General features: G+C 55.0%; 1 protein-coding gene across 1 annotated transcript in view; it reads right to left on the bottom strand.

Moving 5' to 3' along the window:
* MELTF (melanotransferrin) overlaps window positions 1–11,294 on the bottom strand; it is a 29,301-nt gene that overhangs the window by 13,435 nt on the left and 4,572 nt on the right. The window contains exons 4-9 of the mRNA XM_023214800.3: window positions 8,931–9,113; window positions 7,612–7,768; window positions 6,078–6,145; window positions 2,023–2,210; window positions 1,108–1,288; window positions 271–422 (exon numbers count right to left, since the gene is read on the bottom strand). Of these exons, the coding sequence (XP_023070568.1) occupies window positions 271–422; window positions 1,108–1,288; window positions 2,023–2,210; window positions 6,078–6,145; window positions 7,612–7,768; window positions 8,931–9,113 (929 nt within the window). The remainder of the gene's footprint in view (window positions 1–270; window positions 423–1,107; window positions 1,289–2,022; window positions 2,211–6,077; window positions 6,146–7,611; window positions 7,769–8,930; window positions 9,114–11,294) is intronic.

The raw sequence follows: 11,294 nt of genomic DNA, 5'->3' as shown, positions 1-11,294 counted from the left end.
GGGTGGGTGCTGGTCCCTGCAGTCGCTCCTCCCCACCTGTCTCTGTCCCCTGGGGTGGGTGCTGGTCCCTGTGGTCGCTCCTCCCCGCTTGTCTCCGTCCCCTGGGGTGGGTGTTGGTCCCTGCGGTCGCTCCTCCCACCTGTCTCTGTGGCCTTGTTGCAGTAGACACTCTTCTCTTCCCCAGGCAGGAGGGGGAGTGGGTAGTAAGAACCGCCCAGGCACTGCCACCACCTGCCCACCTGGCCCACGCTGCATCTGCACGACCCCTACCTGGATCTGCTCCATGCAGTGCTGGGAGGACTTGGCTGACACGCACTGGATCTCCGGCTTGAGCCGCTGCCGGCCGAAGGCCACGGCCATGTCTCCACACTTCTGGATCTCAGGAGTGGAGAGCACACACCAGCGCAGGTAGGGGGGCAGCCCTGGGGTGGGGCAAGCAAGCGGTCACTGCCAGGCCGCAAGCGGTCACTGCCAGGCTGGTACTGCCATGGAAGAGCTTGGAGTCAGACCCAAGGGAAATTCTGGGCCTTTCTCCTGTGTGGCTGGGATAAGTTATTTAACCATCGGATCCCACTTCCTCATACAGAGAAGGGGCAACTGTGAGGTTTGAGGAAGACCATGGCTGTCGTGTATCTAACTCCGTGTGTGGTACCCACTTCCCTGGCTGTAGGTGGAAGGTATACGGGGCTGGAGGGCTAAAGACAAGAAGTTTGCTTGTAGACTACTGCAATAGTCCAGGCAAAAGGTAGCGCCTGAGCCAGGGCTGTAGCCATGGGGTAGAGGCGGGGAGTAGAAGCGAGAGGCTGTAGAAGAACTGACAGGATGCCATGGCCATGGATGGAGGGGCGAGGAGACCCTTCCCAAGGCAGATTCTGAGCGCCTGGATCCTACTCCGCTGCAGCCAGGTGGGGCTTCCGAGGCACGACAGGCCGTGCAGCTGAAGAGGGGCTTCCTCCCCAAAGCCCCAGGGGCAGAGGACAGAAATGACAGGTTCCTACAGAGGCCTCCCTGGTGAGCGTCTTCCCCCGGCCGCTTTCCCAGAGAGCCTTGCCATGCCCGAGGTTGAGCTGGGCTGGAGCTGGCAGCAGTCGGGACGGGTGGACTTACGGTTGGGGTCACAGAGCAGACCCTTCATGGCGTGCAGGTACTCCTGGCCCAGCCACGCCTCGTAGGTCTGCGTGGCGATGGGCACAAGCTCCAAGGTGGAGTCTTTGAAGAGCAGATCCTTCTGGCCATAGGCCTCAGAGCTGAACATCTGGAAGCTGCTGCCCTCGTGGCTGAACAGACGCTGTGTGTCAAGAGGCGGTGGGTACAGGGTGGTGAGGGTACTGACAGGCCACAGCCTTTCCTCCCACTTCAGCCCCTACCTCCTTCTTCCCTGACCTCAGACCAGGCGCCCACTGTGAGGGCCAGGCAAGGCCTCCCTCTTCTGCGGTGCCTCCCCTGATCCGCTCTCTCCTTCCCCTGGGCCCTGCCAATTCTGGGTCTGCTCTGAGTTCATTTGGCCTCATCACACTCAGCTGTTTGGACACACGACTGTGGCCAGGGATGGGACGGCCCTGAGGACACGCTGCGGGGCTGGCAGTGGCAGCCTGGATGGGGCAAAACTAACTGAGCCTGGGGCACCAGCGGTCAGAAGTATACTGCTGTCAAAAGCAGCGGTTTGAGCCAAACCTTATTCGCCACATGTAATTCATGGTGAATGGTGAATGCTTTGAAAGGCTTTGGTTTTGTCACTTTGTTTATTTGCTCATATGTTTTGATTTTAGCTCTCAGAGACACAAGTATCAGGAGCTTCTTCTGAGGGTGCCTGAGTCCCTGGGTCCCCCTCCCCTGGCCAGCCCTCCTCCTAGACAGTCAGCACAGCTGGCTGGTTCCTCACTCTCGCCTGGCCCGGTGCTGGGGTCCATCCTAAGGACAGTCTCTGGGTCCTGCCCCTCTTGGTCCCACCCTGCTGAGTGACCACAAGGCCCAGCACCATCCAGGAAGCTGTGCAGGGGGGTTGGGGGACCCTGAGCCCACCTGGCCTTCGTTGAGCAGTCGGAAGATGAGGCCCCCATCTGTGTCGGCCCGGACCACCACGGCGTGAGCAGGCACCCGGGCCAGATGGCACTGCCTCCACTCGGTGACGTCAGCCCGGCTGCCATCCCGGCACAGCAGCTCGAAGTCCTGTGACAGCAGGGCCTGTCCCCAGGAGGGAAGCGTCTTCCCTGGGAAGAAGGAAGCCTGGGCTGACCCAGCTCCGGAAGGGGTTGGGACGGGTGGCAAGGAAGGCCCAGGAGAGGGATTCTGGGGCGTGGCTGGGTATCATGGACGTGAGAACCCAGCATTCAGAAGGTGGCAGAGCTTGGTGGCCGCACCCAACTCCAAGTACCCACACAGACTCGATCTCGTTCCTCTCATTTGCTAGCTCTCACCAATTTCTGTTGCTAAAGTGGATTGGAGGCATCTGACAGTAATACAATACTTATAAATAACTGGTCAAGATAAAACGAGCAAGAAAATAAGAAAGGTTTTGGGTGAGAGAGATAAATGTACCAAGAGTCTAGGATGAGCTTGCGGCTGCCATGAGGCACTACGTTTGGCTCTGAGCAGGGGGCAGGGGTCGGGGGCAGGGGGCAGGGCTCCAGGAGCGGGGACCAAGGTGGAAATAAACCCTGATGGAATCTGCGCATGCCGGGGCTAGAGGAAAGGGGAACTCCCGGAACTCCAACTATTCATACTGAGATGGGTTTCTTTCAAGTCCTTCTTTCTGTTTTATTTCCTGTCTTTTGATCCCCCACCTTCTTTTTTTTTGAGACAGAGTCTTGCTCTGTCGCCCAGACTGGAGTGCAGTGGCATGATCTCGGCTCACTGCAACCTCCGCCTACCGGGTTCAAGCGATTCTTCTGCCTCAGTCTCCCGAGTAGCTGGGACTACAGGTGCCTGCCACCCTGTCCAGCTAATTTTTGTATTTTTAGTAGAGATGAGGTTTTACCATGTTGGCCAGGCTGGTCTCGAACTCCTGACCTCGTGATCCGCCAGCCTCGGCCTTCCAAAATGCTGGGATTACAGGTGTGAGCCACTGTGCCCAGCCCCCTTTTGACCACTTTTTTTTTTTTTTTTTTTCGGAGTCTTGCTCTGTCGCCCGGGCTGGAGTGCAGTGGCCGGATCTCAGCTCACTGAAAGCTCTGCCTCCCGGGTTTACGCCATTCTCCTGCCTCAGCCTCCGGAGTAGCTGGGACTACAGGCGCCCGCCACCTCGCCCGGCTAGTTTTTTTTTTTTTTTTTTTTGTATTTTTAGTAGAGACGGGGTTTCACCGTGTTAGCCAGGATGGTCTGGATCTCCTGACCTCGTGATCCGCCCGTCTCAGCCTCCCAAAGTGCTGGGATTACAGGCTTGAGCCACCGCGCCCGGCTCCTTTTGACCACTTTTAACCTGGCTAAGGACATAGTTGACAGGCAATTTTGCATCCTACTTGGCAAAGTATTTTTCCACAGTATTGGAAACTTTCCATAAATTCATTTGTTTCTCAGTAGAAAAGAAAATTTGCAAGAGTAACTATTAACACCAACGAGGGATATTGAGAAGATGAATATTAAGGACTATAATTAAACCACAGATGGCCCCACAGAACAATATTTTTATGACTTTAAGACAAGGAGGGAAAAAACCTCCACAAGCAAATAGGAAGAGAAAAGATAATTTGTATGGTCACGAAAGTGTTCATTGCAAAGCTATTTTAAAACAAAACCAAAAAATCCCACACCAGAGTAACAGTTTGGAAAACTCCGTAAAGGTCATTTTTAATGGCCACATGGTAGTTGACAGCACCCTTAATGACTCAGTGCAGTTCTCCCCCTCCACTTCCCAACTTTTCTCTGTTTTTAGGCTGCTGCAAAACCTTTGATTAGAGCTCTGGGGCATCTTTTGCTTTCCCACAGACAAATGCATCATTCAGGTACTTCCATCAGCCACTTCCACTTCTCAAAGCCAAGAACAATGAAAGTCCTGTCACGTCCCTGCTTTAGACATTTATGCCACTTCTACCCTTTTGCTCTTACCAATCTTTTTGTATCAAGTCACTTAAAAAAATTACTGCCTTAGATTGCCTTAGATTACCATCAAAACTTTGAAAAAGCTGCCAGGTGCATGCCTGTAATCCCAGCTACTGAGGAGGCTGGGATGCGAGGATCAATTGAGGCTGGGGGTTTGAGACCAGCCTGAGCAACATGGTGAGACCCCATCTCAAAAAAAAAACAAACAAACAAACAAACAAAAAACCCAAGTCTGAAAAAGCTGATTTTTAACCCAACATATCCCTACTCTTTGCCCATTTTCCAAATTCTCCTTTGTCGGACTCGTCTTGGGGCCTGTGAACAGGAGCCCCTCTCTAGGCTTGCCCAGCACGAGAGCGCATCATCCTACGTGCTTCCTCGTGTGCAGGCCACTTGTTTTCCTCCTTCTCAGATCTGCTGCTCCATGTTTGGCTTCATGATGCACTTTCTGATTTAAAAGGCAACGATTGATAACAGTAAAGAATGACAATGACTTAAAAAAAAACCCCAATCATCAGACGTCCTGGGAGAGGCCAAACTGCAGACAGAACAGTGTGTTTGCTGCTTGCTGGCAGGTGCAGGGGGATAACCAGCAGGGGCCTGAGGAACTCCTGGGCTGAAGCATCTGCCCCATCCAGATCTCGATTCTGGTGGTGGTTATACAACTGTATGTATTTGGCAAAACTCATAGAACTATACTTCAGAAAGAACAAATTTTGCTGCATGTAAATTATATCTCAATTTAAAAAAAGAAACAATCTTCAGGCAAATCTAAATTGAGGGACATTCTATAAAATAACTGGCCTGATGCTTCAAAATGCCAATGTCATAAAAAACAAAGACTGAGAAACTGTTCCAAGATAAAGGAAACTAAAGAGATCCAACAACTAAACCCCAAACGTGGTAAAAGATTCAGTCCTGGTCTGAAAAAAATGGGTATGAAGGACAGAATTGGGATGGTGAGTGAATCTGCAATATTGACTATAGATTGGATAACAGGATTGGATCAAAGTTGCATTTCCTGATTTTGATTACTGTGGCTAGGTACACATCTCCTTGCTTTAGGAGACACATACTAAAGTATCCAAGGGGTATGACATAGGCAAATATACTCTCAAACGGCTCAGAACACACACACATGCGCACACACACAAATCAAATGTGGAAACATGCTAAACAGTTAGAATTTGGGTGAAGAAGAGAAGGGAGCTCTTTGAGTTATTCTTGTAACTTTTCCAAAGCTCAGTTCTTTCAAAATTAAAAAACTTAAGTGACATGAGGGCTTAATATATAACATCAGTCTTTTTTTATTTTATTCTTTTAGACTGAGTCTCGCTCTGTCACCAGGCTGGAGTACAATGGCACGATCTCAGCATACTGCAAGCTCCGCCTGCTGGGTTCAAGCAATTCCCCTGCCTCAGCCTCCCGAGTAGCTGGGATTACAGGCAACCACCACCATGCCCGGCTAGTTTTTTTGTATTTTAGTAGAGACAGGATTTCACCATGTTGGCCAGGATGGTCTTGATCTCCTGACCTCGTGATCTGCCCACCTCGGCCTCCCAAAGTGCTGGGATTACAGACATGAGCCACCGTGCCCCACCTCAACACCAACCTGTATTTTAAACCTACCTAGGGATGAGGGACAGATTCTCCAGGCAAGGGGAGAAAAATGCCAGGAAGGGCTGGTAGGTGAGATCCAGTGGATAGGTTTGCAAATTCTTTAAAAAATCAGACCCCCATCTTCAGGTGGAACCAGAACCCAATGCCATATTCAGATCAGAGCAGAGCAGAGCTGCTCGCTGGCCCCCTTCTCCTGCTCTGTGAGCAGTGGGCACTCCCCTGGTGACACCTGCCTCTGCTCTTTTGCAGCTGGGAGTGCTGAGGCTCAGAGACTATGGGACTTATCCAAGGTCACCCAGAGACTCAGAGCAGCACTGAACTAGGGCATTTGATCCCAACTCTGCCATCTAGGTGCCCTGCGCCAGGCCGGCCTGGCATGGCACGCTGCTTTTCTGGGCCCGTGCCCCGCCCCCACTCACCATCCGTGTTCTCCAGTACCGTGCTGTGCTTCACAAAGGCCACGTCCCCTGCCCCTTCCGCCAGGCACCTGTGGAGAAGCTGTGGGTCTGGATGGGCTGAGCCCCTGGCCCCTGCCCATCTTCCACCTCTGGAGGCCTGGCTCGGGCTGTAGGGTGGCCATGATCGGCATGGGCTTTCCAGCCATGTGGCCTGGGTTCCCGCTCCCTGGCTGGTTGGCTGTGTGGCTCTGCTGAGCTGTGGCCCCTTCCTAGTCCCTGTCACCTGTAGAGCGGGGGCGGGAAAGCAGCTCCCATCGGGCTGCTCTGAGGATGAGAGGCTCTTTATCATCCCGTACAGACCCTCTCCAGCCTGGCTCAGGCCTGTAGGGAGCAGGCACTCCCAGGGCAGCTGCTATATACTACCAGCAGCCTTGACTCTCAGGGTGTTGGTTTTTGTTATTTTGTTTTCAGAGATAGGGTCTCACCGTGTCGCCCAGGCTGGAGTGCAGTGGCACGATCATAGCTCATGCCATAGCAGCTTTGACCTCTTGGGCTCAAGTGATCATCCTGCCTCTGCCTCCAAAGTAGCTAGGATGACAGGTATGTGCCACCAAGTTGGGCTAATTTTCAGGGCGTTTTGAAGAGCATTCTACCCTGAGGCAGGGGATTGGACTAGAAGGCCTTTTCGTGCCATGCATGAATGGGAGGGACCACTGACTCGTACATGTTCTGTTGATGTCACTGCCTAGTGTTGGAGGCAGGTGAGACCTGCTGGGCAAAGAGGCTGCTCAGGTCCCCACAGGCAGAAAACACGCAGGCATTAGAGCAGGTCGGGGAGGGCGACATCAGGAGAGGGCCCTGAGGCCCCAAGAGAGTCAGAGAGAATGTGTGCCTGGCCAAGGACCCGGGGCAGGGGAGGGGCAAGGCTCTGCCGCTCGGAGGCGCTGAGTACTGTTTCTTCTCTCTATGCCAAAAACTGCATCCACTCAGATCACATCTGGAGCGTGGGACACCAGCAGGCTTCCCCGCTCCAGGTGGAAACGTGAGGCAGCTAGAGGAGCCCGAGAAGCTTCCTTTCCAGTCCTGCTGAGCACGTTTCCTCCTCTGCAGGCAGATGGAATTGGACCATGAACTGTTAGAGACTCTTGTATCCACGGAAGGATTACCCAAGGTGCCAGCCCCAACCAGCAGCAGAGACAGGCCGGCCCCAAGTGTCAAGACACACTTCCCCGACCCCTCTCCCTGCTGGTCTGAGAATGGGGACATGGGAGTGGTCAAAAGGCTGTTTTTTCCATTTTCTTCTCTCCGAGCCCTCACCTCACTAAATATACCAAACATGTTGATTTTATGAGCAAATCCAGTTTGGCATATTCCAGTTGGATGTTTTTAAACTAACCAGTGCACAGAACTATATAAAGCGTGCTTTGATGAGACGCAGCCAACACCGCCACTTCCCCTCCACGGCCTCTCTGGGCAAAGGTGCTTTCCCCAGCATCTGTGGCCTTAAGTGCCTCCGCCCGCACGACTCGGCTCCTCCCGCCCCCACTCCGCTCACCGGAAGGCCCCGCTGTAGTCGTAGTATCTCTCCAGGGGGCTCTTGTCACACACGCCTTCCCCAGAGCTGTCACCCCTGCAGAGGCGACAGAGGGACTCAGAGTAACGGGTCTCTCCTGCCCCCGGGACGCAGCTGCCCCCAAAATAGTCGCTGACAGCTGTGGGAAGGAGGTAGAGAGGTCACTCAGCAGAACTTTCTTCAGAGCCAAGTTAAAGCCCCAGGGTCAGCAGGGGGCCCGGGCCCTGCAGGGTCTCATCTGGACACTGCTGAGAAGGGTTCCACCTTCCAGCTTCAGTCTGAGCAAAACTGGGGAGCCAGATCCCATCAGTGATCCCAAACCGGGTCCCCCAAGGCAGCAGTGAGCACTGGGGAACGACTGTCATTTAAAAGTGGTTCGGGGGAACTACAAGTTTCCTCCTAAGTGACCACACGGGATAACTAAGCATCAGCTAGATGCTCTTCTCATCGTGGTTTCATTTCCAGCTCAGCGAAGTGTGACTGGTGACAGAGGGGAAATAAAGGCAGACACTTCTCACAGCACAGGGAGGGAGGCAAACGCCCGGCGGCTGGCCTCGGGGGACGAGGTCAGGGTCTGCTGCCCTGCGTGGTTCTTCAGGCCCGGCCGGCACCAAAACTCACAAATATTTATCCTGTGCCACACGAGAACGCCCTGCTGCCGGCACCCAAGCCCGTCGGGCCACACTCATCACCAGCCAGACTGAACTTTTCCAGAGTAAGCCCTCTTCCTGGTCTTTTTTCTGTGACCTCCCAGAGGAGTAGGTATTTAATAAATATGCCAAGTTCCTGGCGAGCCACCCACACCTGGCCACAGCTGAGAGGGTGAGGCTTCCAGGCTCTCGTGGGTTTACATGGCTGGTTGGGCTGATGAGCCACTTGGGGGCTTTCTGGGTGCAAGTCAACACCTTGTTTGGGTCCTGAAAAAACAGCATTTCTGGTCCTGTAAAGCTGAGGACACATTTCTAGACACAGTGTGGGAAGCACTCCTGGGAGATTCACTGCCTCCCACTCATGGGCTGGGCCGGTGCCTGACCGTCATGTGGGCACCATGAGGGGTGAGCAAGAATGGTGCCCACAGGGGCCAAGCAAGCAGGAAGTCAAGTGGCGGTGCGCAGGGTGGTTGCATGCCGGGCTGGCGGCAGAGTGCACGGTGCGGGGAGGCGTGGAGGACGCTGCTGTGCCTTCCAGGGATAAGGAATGGCGGTGAGGCCGGAGGGAGGCTACTCAGTGAAGGGACAAGCATGGGCCAAGGAAAGGAGGGGGAGGCCTGGGGACCCTCCTGCCCAGCCCAAAGCCCTCACCTTTGAGTACATCGCAGCCCATCACCGAGAGGCGGCCGCTCTCCACCAGGTAGCCCACGGGCACGTTCCAGCCCACTGTGCGATTGATGCCCGTGTGGCAGGACTTCACGCCTTTCAGGGTGTTGATGGTCACTTGGGAGCTCCTCTTGACCACAGCCACGGCGTAATAGGAGGTACCAACCTCTAGGAGGGGAGGGGAGCGGGTGAGGGCAGCAGGGAGAGGCCTCAAGGGAGGCTGCACCAGCACCCTGCCGGGGCCGGCTGTGGGAGAGGTGTGTGCACGGAGCATGGCTGTACATCATGGCTGTGTGCATAGCATTCTCGTTACCAAGACAACAAGTGGGCTTAATCCACATGTACCAGAGACCCTGCCCTCTAGCCTCTTGAGGTAGATAGGATCCTGAGATATTAATGTATTCACTGATTTCCCCTCTTCCTAAGCAGCTGGTGCTTAGCTGGTTCACATTTGCTCACATCAGGGGAGTTATTTAGCTGGACAGAAAGCAGAAGCAGCCAGCAAGTCCTTGCTTTCCAAAAGCCTAGGCCCCTAGGAGAACTTGGGGGTTTGAGGGAATGGTATCAGGGTCATGGGAAGAAGGGTGGCTGGGACCAGCAGGGGAGCAGGGGAGGAGAGGCGATTTCCTGGTGCTGAGGGGGTTGGAGGAGAGTGAGACGAGGCAGAGACAGAGAGACCTAGCAACGTGGTCCCGAGTCACTCACGACCCTCAAGCCTGCAGGGTGCGTGTGGTGGGCCAGTGCTCTGCAGCCTTGTGAAATGTTCCCCTGCGCCAAGGTGGCTTCAAGGGGCAGTTCAGGCAAAACACAGACGACGCAGCTGTGGGAACTGATTACCAGAGGGTCTCCCATCGCACGAGCGCACACAGGCATACACGCATGCGCAAACTGCCGGGTGGGGCGGAAGGCAACTTCAGAACGAAGTTGGGTTCTAGAACATAAAGTCAGTGTTACTTCTTGCCCACCAGGGTCTGCCCCCACCAACCTAAGTAGCTTCATCTGGTGCCATCCTCTGACTCACCCACCTTGTTTCTTTCCAACTCCCTGGACCGCCTGAGATCGATCGCGCATCGCCTCCGCACAGCACCGTCCTGCCTGCTCTATTTCAGTGGGTTTCTCCGCAACCCTCGTTTGCTCTGTCCTGCCCTTCCCTTTTCCTCACAGCACCCCCACGTGTCACTGTGTAGTTGTGTGTGTGTTTACTCTGCTCTGTGAGGGCAGGAAGGTCTCTTTGTTTACTGCTCCATGCTCAGACCAGCGGGTGGCAGGTGCTTAGCAGAGGTATGGAGTTAATGAAAGAGGAAGAGGTGCGTGGGGCCTCGGAGGCAGAGCTGGTTCTGGCTGCTGGGTGTGCAGGGCTGGACTGTGCTGTGTGTCATTTGATGGTCATTCATTCAACAAGGAACCAGCCAGTGCTTTCTCCAAGCGAGACGCTGAGTGGAGTTCAGAGGATAGACACGGGGAAGGCTGGGCCCTCCTCTGGGACTAACGAGGCTGAGCAGGCAGAGGCTTGCAGAGGCCGTGGGGGCGCAGGCAAGAGGCCCTGCTCCAGGGAGGGAGGGGCTCAGGGAGCACCTTGGAGGAGGTGACAGTTGCGCTGGACTGTGATGGAGGCCAGGCGCCGGCCAAGCAGAGGTGGCGGGGGAGACGCAGGAGCAGGCTGAGCTGGAGGCAGGTCCTGTGTGTGATGCGGGCACTGGGCAAAGGAACTCACGCTTTCCAGCACGTACCACATCAGGTGGGCACACGGCCTGGCTCATTTAGTCTGGGTGACAGTGCAGGTGTTACCATCCCCATTTTACAGTCCGGGAAGTGGTGGCTGGCCAAGGTCACAGAGGTCATGGGAAGGGGAGCGCTGGGTCTGTTGAGCCGTGTGGCTGCCAGGTGGCACCTCCCGACCCAGAGCCGAGCTTCTGACAGGGAGGCCCTGAGTGTGCAGGCGGCTCGGCATTAAGGACGCCTTGCTCACCCCAAGCAGTTACACACACAGAAAACCGCGCCCGGCACCGCACCACGCCCAGCACTGCACCTCGCCCGGCACCGCACCAGGCCCGGGGCAGCCCTCAGTAAGAGCTGAGTGGGCACAGACTAGGGGGCTGCTGGGCTCCCTGTGGGGAAGAGCAGACTTGGGGCAGCTCTCTGTGTCCCAAGCTCCTGCCCCTGGGGAATTTCAGAGAGACTTAGGGCGTTCGTCTGGCTGGGACTCCAGGACTGCTCTGTGGACAGGGCTGATGGTCAGCTCAGGCCAGGCCCAGCAAGGGCAGCCTGGAGAGCTGACTTCCAGCGCAGGCCGTCCTCTCTCCTCCCACCGCACCCTCCTACCTTTTTTTTTTTTTTTTTTTTTTTTGA

Source organism: Piliocolobus tephrosceles, chromosome 2 (assembly GCF_002776525.5).
Source record: "Piliocolobus tephrosceles isolate RC106 chromosome 2, ASM277652v3, whole genome shotgun sequence".
Classification (NCBI taxonomy): Eukaryota; Metazoa; Chordata; class Mammalia; order Primates; family Cercopithecidae; genus Piliocolobus; species Piliocolobus tephrosceles.
This window is presented reverse-complemented; position numbering and strand designations above follow the sequence as displayed.